Source organism: Mirounga leonina, unplaced genomic scaffold (genome assembly GCF_011800145.1).
Source record: "Mirounga leonina isolate KUSES-001 unplaced genomic scaffold, KU_Mleo_1.0 Mir_176, whole genome shotgun sequence".
NCBI lineage: Eukaryota > Metazoa > Chordata > Mammalia > Carnivora > Phocidae > Mirounga > Mirounga leonina.
Genome location: NW_023270454.1, coordinates 36051597 through 36066384, shown reverse-complemented (window position 1 = coordinate 36066384; position 14788 = coordinate 36051597). Strand labels below are relative to the sequence as shown.

At 35.6% G+C, this 14788-nt stretch overlaps 1 protein-coding gene across 1 annotated transcript in view; it reads right to left on the bottom strand.

Annotated features, from left to right (window-relative positions):
* Window positions 1-14788, bottom strand: part of LOC118022253 (IQ domain-containing protein M-like) — a 294421-nt gene that overhangs the window by 164146 nt on the left and 115487 nt on the right. The window contains exon 4 of the mRNA XM_035022934.1: window positions 4218-4379. Coding sequence (XP_034878825.1) covers window positions 4218-4379 — 162 coding nt within the window. The remainder of the gene's footprint in view (window positions 1-4217; window positions 4380-14788) is intronic.

Here is a 14788-nt window from a genome sequence, read left to right as displayed (position 1 = left end):
AATTCCAGGAGTTCCTTAATATAATCTACAGCTTCCAGGTTGAGAATCCACCAAAGTCACAAACACTTAATGAAGGTGAAAAACAAGTTCAGTGTGTCTGTGACAGGCCATAATACCAGGAAACTGAAGGACAGACAGCTCATAAGGAAAGGTAACAAAAGATACAAGCCTTCTAAAAGACTTGTTAAACTTATTTTCTGAAAATAAGTTTGACAAAACCTATGTTCCTGGAGAAAAATGTAAAGCCTTTTTTTTTTTTTGCCTTCATTGATCTAACAATTATAAAATTATGATTCAGAAGAAATACTTTGTATATATTAAGCAATTCGAAGTCATGACTTATGTTGCATTCCAGTGACATTCAAACCACTGTTATAGGAATTGTGGGGTGTAAAAACATGGATATAATGAATAATTTTAGAATATGTATGGTCCTAATACTACATAATTTGTTAGCAACCCATGCCATTTATAGAGCACTCAGTAATTCTATTAACTACTCCTCAGTTCTTACTGATGATACTTCTCTAAATCTACAGAGTGAAATCAATAAACAGGAGTGCTTACATTGTGGAGTATTATTAATGTTGAGACACATAATAAATTCCTGGAGCTATCTTCCCTAAAATGTTTCTAGTGGAGCAGATACTGAGTTTCACAAAGCACTCCTGTAATAGACTAATCTTTCTCAAGGCAAATGCTGCAAACTATTTTGTCTATCAATTTAATAACAACTGTAATTCAAAACGATGAGACCTTGGTCACTTACTAAAAAGGGAAAAGATAAGCATAAAACCTCAGAAGATGGAGTCTTTAACTTACAACATACTGCCTCGTGCATATTTCCTTTATGTTTGTTTTATTTGTACCAAGTATTCACAAATGGGCTATATAAACAATGAACACAAATCTTTTAGAATTATATGGGTCACATTGTGGTAGTGTTCAGGTGGAAAATAGCAAAAAGAAGATAAATTGCAACAAGGGTCTTGATTAATCTTACAGAGCCTAAAACCCTCAATTATCTTTTTCATAATTTTCCTTCTCTTTCTCTCCTTTTCTTCCTCTATGCTCTCTATCAGAAAAGAGCACATAAGTATACCATTATATGCACTAGCCCAATGAGTGCACTAAATCTGTGGCTCTCCGTAGATAAGTTCTAAAATGCTGGTTTTAAAACTTAAAGAGAGTCGTTTCTCAAAAATATGAACAAAATACAAATTTCAGTATCTTGGTTCTTTAAATTTATGTTTCCAACTTTACTTTTATAGTTTTATTGAAGTATAAATGAAAACTGCACATATTTAAAGTGTACAATTTGATGAATATTGACATATGCACACGTACATGGAACCACCACCACAATGAAGATAATAAACATTTCCATCACCGCCAAATTTTGTAACCCATCACATTTTCACATTTCACTTCCACTCCCCACCCCCATCCCAGGTAAACACAGATTTGCTTCTGTCATAAGGTTTAGTGTGCATTCTCTAGACTTTTTTATAAATGGAATCATACTCTTGTCCTCTTTTTTTGTCTGGTTTCTTCCACTCAGCATGATTCTTTTGAAATTCAGCCATGTTACCTGTATCAATACTGTCAATAGTTCTTTTATATTGCTGAGTTAGAAGTATTCTGATGGATATATCACAATTTGTTTATCCTTTCTCCTGTAGATAGGCATTTGACTTGTTTCTAGTTTGAGTCTTTTATAAAAAAAGAGATCTATGAACATTCATGTACAAGTCTTTATATGTAAATATACATTCTTTTGTCTTGGGTAAATATCTAGGAGTGGTATGGTGGGGTCATAAAATAGATAAATGTTTAACTTTTTAAGAAAACATCAAACTATTTTGCAAAGCGTTTTTACCATTTTACATTTGCAATGGCAGAATATTAGTGGTAAAGTTGCTACCCATCCCTGCCAACACTTGGTATGTTCAATTTTTAATTTTAGCCATTATAGTAAGTAGTTATATTCCATTGTGTTTTAATTTACATTCCCCTAATGAGTAATAATGATGCACATCTTTTTTGGACTTGTTTGTCATTCATATAAATTCTTTTTTTATTTTGTGTTTATTTCTAAAATTTTATTTATAGTAAAATTCACTCTTTTGGTATATAGTTCATTGTGACTAATTTTTAGAGCCATATAACCACTATTATGATCAAGAGACAGAATAATTCCATCACCCTATGAGCTCCCTCATGCTGCCTCTTCGTAATCTAACCCCCCTACCAGCTGTAAGCCCTGCAAAACACTGGACTGATCTCTGTCCTTATAGTTTGCTTTTTCCAAAGTATCATTTAAATAGAATCTATATATAGCCTATGAATTTGGCTTCTTTCACTTAACATGATGCATCTGAAATTTATGTTGTTGTGTATATCAGTAGTTCATTCCCTTTTATAGCTGAAAATAATTCATTGTGTAGAGGTAATAAATTTTGTTTATCTACTCACCAGTTGAAGAACATTTATGTTGTTTCCAGCTTTTGGCAATTAGGACTAAAGCAACTATATAAACTTATATTTAAGTTTTTGGTAAACAGACACTTTCATTTCCCTTGGGCAATTACCCAGGAGTAAGATGGCTGGGTTTATGGTTAGAGTAACTTAACTTTATAAGAAACAACCAAAATATTTAGGAATTGATTGAATCATTTTGCATTTCCACCAGCAGTGAATGAGTGCTTTAGTTGCTCTATATCCTTGCCAGACTTGGCATTGTTATATTTTCAAATTTTATTTTAGTCTTTCCAATAGGTGAGTATTCCCATTGTGGCTTTAATTTGTATTTCCCTAATGACTACTGATATTGGTCATTTTTTCATGTGCTTATTTGCATCTATATATCTTTTTAGTCTATTTGTTTTTGCCAAAATACAAAGTTAATTCATAGAAGGATAGTCTTTTCAACAAATAGCACTAGCACATTTGGATATCAACATGTTAAATTAAAAACAAAACAAAACAAAACAACTTCAACCTATACCTTGAGCCAAGTACAAAAAGAGAATAACTCAGGATAGATTATACACTAAAATATAAAACCCAAAAGTATAAAATTTCTAGAAGAAAACTTTGTGACTAGAAGTCTGACTGATATATCTTGGCTATCACAGTAAAAGCATAAAGAATACAGGGGTAAATTGGACTTCATCAAAATTAAAAACTTCTCTTCAAAAGGTATTATTAAAAGATAGAAAACACAAGACAGAGACTAGGAGAAAATATTTTCAGAGAATATATGTTAAAGGATTTATATTCAGAATATCTAAAGGACTTTCAACACTGACAAAAAGTATATATTAAAAAATGGTCAAAAGATTTGAAAAGACACTTCACCAGTGATGACATACAATGACAAATACATGAAAACACGCTGAATATCATTAACTACTAGAAAAATGTGAATGAAAACCACAATGGAATGCCAATACATATCTATTAGAAAGGTTAAAATTAGAAAAACTGATTACGCCAAGTACTGATGTAGCTGTAGCACGAATGCGGCTCTCAGATCTCTGCTGACGGGGAATATGAAATGATAGAACGACTTTGGAAAACAGTTTAGTTAAGAGAAATGCAAGCATTTGTCTAGACACAGTCCTGTGCAGGAATGTTCATAGTAACTCTCCTTATAGCATCACGTTTTTAAAAGTAACACAAGTGTCTATCTAATCCGGTGAATGAAAAAACACAGTGTGTTTCCACTATTCTCGAGGAGGCACCAAAGTGTAAAACAGGCATTTTTTATTTATTATTTTTTTTTATTTTTATGTTCAATTAGCCAGCATATAGTACATCATTAGTTTTTGATGTAGTGTTCATCGATTCATTGGTTGCATATAACACCCAGAGCTCATCGCCACACGTGTCCTCCTTAATACCCCTCACCCAGTTACCCCATTCCCCCCACCCATCCCCGTTCTGTAACCCTCAATTTGGTTCCTGCAGTCCAATGTCTCTCATGGTTTGTGTCCCTCTCTGATTTCTTCCCATTCAATTTTCCCTCCCTTCCACTATGGTCCTCCGTGCTAAAATAGCCACTTTTTAAATTGCAGGCATAATACTTAAGAACTGAAATGAGTACTCTATAGGGTCTATGTATTACCCTACATCATCTAAGTGACAAATAAGAGTTCTAAAAAGAGTCATTTCTTCTATATTATAAAAAGAAATAATAAGATTCAGCATCTTACCTATATATCTATAACCTTCTTCACCATTTACTACTGGTCTCAGCCAAGTTGACCTAAGCCGTATATTATTACGCACATGGGCACCTTGAGGAGGATAGAGTGTAAATAGCATTTCAATCGCATTGAACTTCTTGATGAGTTCAGAATATTTCTCATGGTCTTCTGTAAAAAAAAAAAAAAGAGAGAGAGAATATTAAAAAATTTTTAAATTTTAGACATTTTTGTCTAATGTGTTTCTTGTAAGTGATGCAACATTAAAAACTATTTAATAATTTGAATGCTAATGGCTATGTTGACAACGTGGGTTTTCTTTAGCCAAAGGTACTTCACCAACAATCTTACTGTTCAGATAATTCCCAGCAAAAATTAAGGAGTAAGGGATTTACAAATATCGTCTTCAAACACTGTAAGTTTAAAGCAGTATTGTTAATAGGTATAGTAAAAAGTAAGGTAACCAATGAACAGCATTCATATTATACATAACATAACCATATATATTTTTAATTGCCAGTAAACAATGAAATCAAATTAATCTGACAAAAGTGTGGACTAAACATAGAGTTCCCCAAAGTGGAATGACTGAATTAATATTTCTAAGCTATGGTCTATAGGAAAATATAATGATACATATACAAATACTTATATACCACTTACTATATGCAAGGAATTGTTCCAAATGCTTTTAAACATTAATACAGTTAGTTTTCATAAAACATCTATAAGGCATATCCTATTATTATTTCCATTTTACATGAAGAATTTGAGGCCCAGAGAAATTAAATAACTTGCCTAAATCTTGCAGTCTATAAATGATGCAATTAGGCTTTGGATTATCTAAGGAAGCTCTGATTTGCAAACAAATGATTATCAACCAAACATAACCTGCATTAACTAGTAGATGAGGAAACAAGAATTCAAAATTAATTTGAACTGTAGAGTGAAAAATCTTTGGTTATGGACCCCGGGCCTCCACTTTGCAACTTCAGTTTTCAGTTGATAAGCCAGTGCCTAAGATTCAATAAGACAGTCTCCTGAGGAATGAATTCAAAGTGACTCTACCTAGAAACATTTCAAAGAAAAAAGAAATACTGATGTAAATCTTCATTTATAACCCTGTTGCATTTTTTCTTTCCTTCCTAGTTTCCTTTCTTTCTTCTTATATTCCTTTTTTTGTTAAATAGCATATTTTGTGGTATAGTAAGTATATGACATAATGCTTAACCAACTGAGCCACCCAGGCGCCCCAGTATATGACATAATGCTTAACTGATTAAGAAAGTAGATTTGTTGGTGGGCTGTGTGCCAGGTATCAATCTATTACCTCATTCCTAATCCACCTGTCACTGTCCTGCTTGTGAGACTAGAACACTTCTTTGCCATAAGGCACAATTTTAAGCATCTTCCACAGAGAGCCAAGAAGGGAACTAGATGGTTAAGGGGCTCTTCCTGGTTCTGGGTACTTCTTTCTGTTGGCTCTTATAGTGCACAGTAGCCAGAAGTGTAGGGCACTTTCTGGGGGTGTCCCCTGGAACCACCCCCCACTACATGCACACACACTGGGAGCTTCTTACCAAGTTCATAGTGCAGCACCTTCCACAGTGTGACACCTCCCTATGGACAGTTCCCCAAGAACCCCAGAAAGTGGCTTTCCTATGAGTTCCCCTAGCCTGCTACCTCAGTGAACTTTTCTGCCATTTGCTGGGCCACAGCTCTGCCCTCTCCAAGATGTGGCTCCACGGTGGTGGGGGTAGGGTGAAGGTAGAAGGTCTCCTTTAAAATTTGTTCTTTCTGGGATGCCTGGGTGGCTCAGTTGGTTAAGTGCCTGCCCTCAGCTCAGGTCATGATCCCAGGGTCCTGGGATCGAGTCCCACATCGGGCTTCTTGCTCAGCACGGAGTCTGCTTCTGCCTCTGCCTGCTCTGCCTGCCACCCCCCCTCCTTGTGCTTTTCCCCTCTCTGACAAATGAATAAATAGAAATCTTTAAAAAAATTTTTTTGTTCTTTCCTTAGGTGCCCTGCCTCAAACCTAGGAGTACCAGCCACTCCCTACATGTGCTCTTCCCAATTCTTTAGAGTTATTTTTACCCCTTAGTAGCAGATCATAATTAATAATTCTTTACATTAAATTCTTCCTGCTCAAATTACTGTGTAGTTTCTATTTCCTAATTGGACCCCACTTGATATAGACAGACCTGAGCCCTAATGTTCAAATCATCATTAACAGGCTGTGAAATATTACACAAATCAGTTTACCTTCAGGTGATAATATTGTTCTCATAAAATTGTTGTTAGGATAATCCTAAAATTTAAGTGATATAAGATATATAAAGCATTTATATGGTACCATGTCTATATGTACTAGATTAATGTGTTATCAATTTTCATCTAGTATTATTTCAATAATAGAAATGATGAGAGAGTCAGAAAAAAATATGTTATTGCATCTTTCAATTATACACATATATTAGGGACTTTTCTGCCTCCTTTTAAAAGGGAAAGTTCAAAATTGTTCCCTTGTAACTAACAAACAAACAAAATAAACAAAAACTCTTCCTCACATATGCTCACATATGTGAACAGATTATGTATAGATTTTTTTTTAAAAAAAGATTACATTTAGATTTAGAATTATATAGGCGATATCTATGTCAACATCTGCCAACATCATCTGTCAAGAGCAGAGAGGAAGCTGGAACTATTATAAAGCAGTGCTGAAGCGTGAACCTGCCTTAGTTTTTCACTCAATCATACTTCTTCAAGAAGTTGAGAGGGGAGCTCCTCAGGCAGGGGGTTACCTTCCGAGTGGTAAGGGAGGCTAGGGATGAAGCACTGCATCATGAGAAATCACACAGCTAAATAAAATACAATGCTGAAGTTTTCCATGATAGACAAGATAAGGAAACAAAATAGATCAGAGTCTCTCTTTGAAACCATAAAGAAAATTAAAGTAGGAAAAACTAGCAATAACCGCAGCTATTTAGTGTGAAAAGATAGAATTGCACTTAAGGTTTCTCCCCTCCCCAACATTTATATCTTTCTAACTCCTTTAATTTAAAAAAGGATGTTTAGTAACATTATTTGATAGGATTATGCTTATTAGTTTCAATAAAGTACTGTATTATCCTAAAAACAAATGTTTCCAATTTCAGGCAAAGTAAATGCCTTAAACTAAAATCTCAACAGCGGTAAAATGTATAACCGCCACTTTTTCTTACCAGCATATTCTGATTGAAGACTAAGCAGAAACACATGAAGTCAGTGGAATGTTGCACTTGCTAGGATAATAAGACAGTGCGAACTCTAACAGCAGACCCACATTTAAGGTTTCTAGCTCAGAGTTCTGCTAGTGTCACCATTTGCCATCAGGTAACACAAATGGAGGCTTGGAGCTTATATAAACAAGGCATTATGATTTTTGAATGATTGTACCTTCCTTCATAATATCAAAGTTGATTAGAGATAAACACTTCTAATTTTAGAAAGCATATAGCTTATAAAACGTGTTCTCTTTTTATTTTATTACATATGACATCCCAAGATTAAAAGTAGGAATTTAACTTTTGTTGCTGATATTGATAATTTTTGTTATTTATGGAGCATCTTCCTTTACTGCACTGCTAAGCCAGTATTAACACATTGGATTCAGATGTAGTGATACTGTTCTCAAAACTCAGAATAACAGCCCTTCCTTACCCCTTCCTCCCCAAGCTGTATATGTAGTAAAAATCTGAAGATCTTCCATGTATATGTCCTAGGTCTGTTTCTGTGGCAAAAGCCCACACAAAATTTCCATAACTCTATTGCTCCCAGGTCACCAAGTAGTTAATTATCTTCGGTAGAGATAGCAGTTGTTGACAGCAGAGGCTCTGCAGCTGAACTGCTTGGGTGTGAATCTGGATCTGCCATTTATGAGCTGTGTGACCTGAAGCAAGTTAGCTAACCTCTTTCCAGCTCAGTATCATAGTAAATCTGTCTACACTATAGTGTTGTTATGAGGACTACATGGGTTAATGTAAGTAAAGTCTTTAGAAGAATATCTAGTCTTTAGAGGAACACCTAGCCTATAGCCAGCATTATTTAAGCATTAGTTATTACTATCATTATGATGACCTCCATTTAACAGATGCTGGTATAGCCTCTATCCTATTAAGATAATGACAGCAGTTTCCTGTCTCTTCCTCCATCTTGCTTGCTTGTGGGTGGGTGGAAGAAAGGAAGCCATTGCCTTTTCTGGTCACTCCTACACTGTTTTGGATGCTCTAAAGGTCAGTGGTTCCTACTGGATGCTGATCAGAAGTTTTGGTTAATTGGTCATTTGTGGGCTACTAATTGGTGTTATGGTGGTCTTCTTTGTTATTATTATTATCATTAACAATATTTTGTTGGATCTAACACATTACAGATGTTGAGGGCCCCATCAATTTACACACCGCTAAGAAATATAAAGGACTAGAAATTTAACTATGGCATACCATTGATTATAAGACATAGCTTAATTTCAGAAACACTAAAATATGAAAGTATATATCTTAGAGTTAACAAAATGTGACAAAATCAAGAAACCCAGTCACTTAATTGAGAACTCCACTTAGCTAACGAATAGGCATCTCAAAGTCTATATGCCAAAACCTGTCCTGTGCCAGGGTTTCTTGTCTCAGTAAATAGCATCTATCTTTTTTTTTTCTTTCATGTAGATAGAAGTGTTTTCTTTTTTTTTAATGTGTACAGTTTAATGAGTTTAGCAAATGTTTACAGCTATATCATCCAAACCCCTATCAAGATACAGAGCATGTTACCACCCCAGAAAGATCCCTGATACCCATTTCTGGTTAACCTCCCTCCCCTTCAAAGGCAACTGTCATTCTGCCATCTAGCTTTACAGTTTTAGTATATTCTTTTTTTTTTTTAATTCAATTAGCCAACACATAGTACATCATTAGTTTCAGATGTAGTGTTCAACAATTCATCAGTTGTGTATAACACCCAGTGCTCATCACATCATGTGTCCTCCTTAATGCCCATCACCCAGTTACCACATCCCCCCACACACCTCCCCTCCAGCAACCGTCAGTTTGTTTCCCATAGTTAAGAGTCATTCATGGTTTGTCTCCCTCTCTAATTTCTTCCCATTCAGTTTTCCCTCCCTTTCCTTACAGTCCTCTGCACTGTTTCTTATATTCCACATATGAGTGAAACCATATGATAATTGTCTTTCCCCGATTGATTTATTTCACTTAGCATAATAACCTCCAGTTCCATCCACATCAGTGTAAACAGTAGGTATTCGTCATTTCTGATGGCTGAGTAATACTCCATTGTATATATACACCACATCTTCTTTATCCAGTCATCTGTCGATGGATATCTGGGCTCCTTCCACAGTTTGGCTATTGTGGAACTAACATCTAGCTAATGGTAGAATCTAGAAAAAATTATCACCTATGTCGACACAAACAACTTAGTCTCCTAAATAGTCTTCCTGGCCCTTCCAATCTTATCTCTAAACAGCAGCCACAGTAATATTTTTAAAATATATTTTTTATAAATTTTCCTGTTCAATGGTTTCCTGATGCTCTTTTTGTTTGTTTTAATTGGTGATTTTTTTAAATTTCTTTTCTTTTCTTTTCTTTTATTATGTTATGTTAATCACCATATATTACATCATTAGTTTTTGATGTAGTGTTCCATTATTCATTGTTTGCGAATAACACCCAGTGCTCCATGCAGTACATGCCCTCTTTAATACCTATCACCAGGCTAACCCATTCCCCCCACCCCCCTCCCCTCTAGAACCTTCAGTTTGTTTCTCAGAGTCCATAGTCTCTCATGGCTCATCTCCCCCTCCGATTTCCCCCCTTCATTTTTCCCTTCCTACTATCTTCTTCTTTTTTTTTTTTCTTTTAACATATACTGTGTTATTTGTTTCAGAGGTACAGGTCTGTGATTCATCAGTCTTACACAATTCACAGCGCTAACCATAGCACATACCCTCCCCAGTGTCCATCACCCAGTCACCCCATCCCTCCCACCCCCACTACTCCAGCAACCCTCAGTTTGTCTCCTGAGATTAAAGAATTCCTCAAATCAGTGAGATCATATGATACATGTCTTTCTCTGATTGACTTATTTCACTACCCTCTAGTTCCATCCACGTCGTTGCAAATGGCAAGATTTCGGGTTTTTCTGATGGCTGCATAATATTCCATTGTGTGTGTGTGTGTGTGTGTATACATATACATACATACCACATCTTCTTTATCCATTCATCTAATGATGCTCTTAAAATAATGTCAGCTCTTTACTATGTTCTAACAGATTCTTAACATTCTGGCCCTGCCGCCACCTCCATCTCTAACAACCTTGGCTTTCTTTCAGTTTCATAAATACACCTTGCTTCCCCCTGTTTCAGAATGTTTGCTCAAGATGTTCTGCCTGCCTGGCATGTTCCCTTCTCCTTCCCTCCATTACCTCAGTAACTTCTATACCTTCTTCATGTCTCTCCCGAGAGTCTCCTGTGACTATCACCAGACTAGATCAATATAAGATCCCAGAGTTATTGTTCTCTGCATGTTTTCTCTATTATGGTTACTGAAGTTTGTAATTATATTTATATTACTATTTGATTAAAATCTGTGTCCCTCACAAGACTTTTAGCTCCAGGCAGGCAAGGTCCATGGCTGTTAGCTAACGCACTCACTGTATCTCCTATCACCTGGGAGTGTCTCATACTTACAAAGGGTCAATAAAAGGCTTTTAAATTAAATAAATAAAACAATAACTGATAGTATTTGGGGGGAGCTTAGCATGTGGATGCCGGTGTGCTAATAAGCCAGTTATATACATTAACTAATTTAATCCTAAAAGCACATATATTTAACCTGCTGACAACCCTCTGAGTTTCATATTATAATACTCATATCACATCTTCAGTTACTGAGGCAGAGGGAGGTTGCAGGGCATTTTCATGGCCTCACAGTTAATAAATAATGAAGCCAAGATCTACTCTTAATTGTCTCACTTCAAAGCCTGTCCTTTGAACGAGGATGCCAGACTAATTTAACACAGTGTTCCTGGTATCATGGGACTGTTAGTGGCCTCATGAATTGCTAGCCACCTGGTGGCCTCTCCTCTTAAAGCTGCCTTCCCATCTTTCTAACTCTTCAGCTGTCCCAGCACAGTCTGCTCGTCAGCACTGTGGCTTCTCTCACAGAGGCAGCAGCTCATAGCTCTTTTCAGGCAGTTTTCTGCGTTGGTCTTCTCACAAGAACTTATTTTATAGGGGATATTGATGATCTCTCAGGTCAACACCAGTATTCACCAACTGATTAAAACCCTCTTAGTGTGCTAAGGATGTAAGCTAGCATAAAATCCCAGTGTGACCTCCTTAGCCTCCTCCAGTATTCCCCTGCCTCTAAGATAAGTGAGCTTCCTTATGTTCAAAATTTATACTAGATGTGAATTTTCAGAGAACCCCAAAATGCCCCCTCCCTTTCTCTCCCAAACAGGGCACTGAGTTATTGAGAGCTCATTGCTTCCCTCTTGAAGAGCCTGAATCTGAATATTTAAGGCACTGGTTCCCAGACTTGTACACAGTGATTTAAAAAAAAAAAAAAAATTATAAATGGGATCTTACTAACTGAGTTTATTTGTGTTTGGCAAATATTCTGGTTTCATGGTTATTTTAACATTATTTCATGGTTTTAAAAGCATCATGTATTCATGATAGGAAACTTTGGAAATACAAAAAAGCATAAGGAATAATTATTACTTTCAGTATGTGCCAACTCTAATCCCATATGCATAATTTTTATTCTCCCACAACCCCAAAGAAACCACAATAGAGCATAAGTAGTTAATAGGACACTTGGTGGCAGATCACTCCTAGATCAAATAAATATTAAAATATTTCTATTAAAAATAACAAGCTGAGAAGATACTTTAAAAAACAAAATATTAAAAATTTTAAATTGGTAGAATGCAAAAGGTATATGTGATCTGAAGAGAAACCAGAGGATAGCCCAAATGTCCATCAACTGATGAACAGATAAAGAAGATGTGGTACACATGCGTGTGCACGCAGACACACACACACACACACACACACACAATGGAATATTACTCAGCCTTCAAAAAATGAAATCTTGCCATTTGCAATGACATGGATGGAGCTAGAGTGTATCATGCTAGTGAAATAAGTCAGTCAGAGAAAGACAAATACCATACACTCTCACTTATAGGTGGAATTTAAGAAAGAAAACAGATGAACATATGGGAAGGGGGAAAAGAAAAAAGGGAGAGAGGGAAACAAGCCATAAAAGACTCTTAGGATAGGGTTGATGGATAGAGGTGGGTAGGTAATGGGTATTAAAGAGGGCACTTGTCATGATGAGCACTGGGTGTTGTATGTAAGTGATGAATCACTGAATTCTACTCCTGAAACCAATATTGTCACTGTATGTTAACTACCTAAAATTTAAATTAAAAAATTTTTTTAAAAAGATTAAAGACCCCAGAGAGAAAAAAAAATTTTTAATTGGGAAAGAGACTTAAAGTTGTCAGCTTTACATAAAAAGTAAGAATGATACAAACACAGTGATTTGAAGGGGTACATGCAATCCAATGTTTATAACAGCAATGTCTACAATAGCCAAACTATGGAAAGAACCCAGATGTCCATGGACAGATGAATGGATAAAGAAGATGTGGTACATATATACAATGTAATATTACTCAGTCTACAAAAAGAATGAAATCTTGCCATTTGCAATGATGTGGATGGAACTAGAGGGTATTATCCTAAGTGAAATAAGTCAGTCAGAGAAAGACAAATACCATATAATTTAACTCATATGTGGAATTTAAGAAACAGAACATAGGGGAAGGGAAGGAAATATAAAATAAGATGAAAACAGAGAGAGGCAAACCATAAGAGACCCCTTTTTAAATTTATTTAAGCTCCTTTTATTTATTTATTTGACAGAGAGAGAGAGCAGCAGCAGAGGGAGAGGGAGAAGCAGACTCCCTGTTGAGCGGGAGCCTGATGTGGGACCTGGTCCCAGGACCTTGGAATTAGGACGTGAGCTGAAGGCAGACGCTTAACCAACTGAGCCACCGAGGCACCCCATAAGAGATTCTTAACTATAGGAAACAAACTGAGGGTTGCTGGAGGGGAGGTGGTGGGGGGGAGGGGGTAACTGGGTAATGGGCATTAAGGAAGGCAGTTGAAGTAATGAGCCTTGAGTGTTATATGCAACTGATGTATCACTAAATTCTACCTCTGAAACTAATAATACATTATGTTAATTAAATTGAATTTAAATTAAAATTTTTTAAAAGAAGAATAAAAAGAAAGATCATCTATTATCATAATTGTCCCTTTCTGTAATTATTATTAAAGGCTATTTTAACACTAAAAATGCAAGAGTAACACAATCTCAGATGAAAAAACAGTATTTACATTGAATGATGAGAAACTTGAGCTTCTAAGATTTTCTTCCTAATGGGCTTGTCCTCAACACAAATCCCAGCACAGACTCAAATAGGGCATGTGTATAAATCGTTAAGTTCAAGTCCTAAGTGTATCAGGGAGAGTTAGGGGGCTAACAAAGCTTCACTAGTGACCCTCGGTTATTAAACCAGAATGGCAGACCTTGTTATTGAAGTCAATTATTAACAAATATTTTAAGTATGGATAGAAATAGCCTACCCTTTACCTTTGCCCAGTAACTGCACTACTATGTATCTCAATTTATCACCAAGGTAAAAGTACACTTTAAAGCCTTCCTACAAACACAAAGTTCACAAGCTAAAAGCAATGGTGATAGTGGAGGTTCTCTTCCTTTGAGAATATTATGCTCTCATTGAAATGCTAATTTATCTCTCATGTGCGACTGACCAGTCATGGGAGGTTTCTGTATGGGATCATCAAATATGAGTTTAAACACCGATGGTGGAACTGCCTACAACCTACTGTAGGTGACCAATCTCTAAATGTTGTAAATTTAATATCTTGTCACTGCCACAGCACTTACTTTGTTTTCATTTTCTTTGACTTGAAATAAGTGAATGTCATACTTTTCATCATGCCATTTTTATCTAAGCTTTTTCTATTTATTAGTAAATTTAAGAGAAGGATACCAATTTATCAGTGTAAAAATTATTTATGTCTTGAACAAGGGAAATGAATCTAAAGCATCCCCATTCTTAAATTAATGAAACTTTCTTAAATTTAACTTCTTTTAAGAAATACAAGATTTTAATGATCATTAATGAAGAGCAGAACATTAAGATTCAAAACCGAAGGGCAAAATGGTTGAAGGCAGTCACACAATATGCCACTGGATGATATAGCAGTAAAAATAAATGCAAGGGCTGTTGATCTTTCATATCATAGTTAAATACTGTTATTACTCACCTTAAAGAAAAGCAAAAATGTTCACTAACACTTGACTGAGAAGTAAAGAATACAAAATAAGGACATGCATCAATTAAAAATTTGTTAAAGTCTAGGCAAATATTAATTTAAAAATTGTTAAAATATAACAAATATTACTACTTTTAAATCCCCTCTGT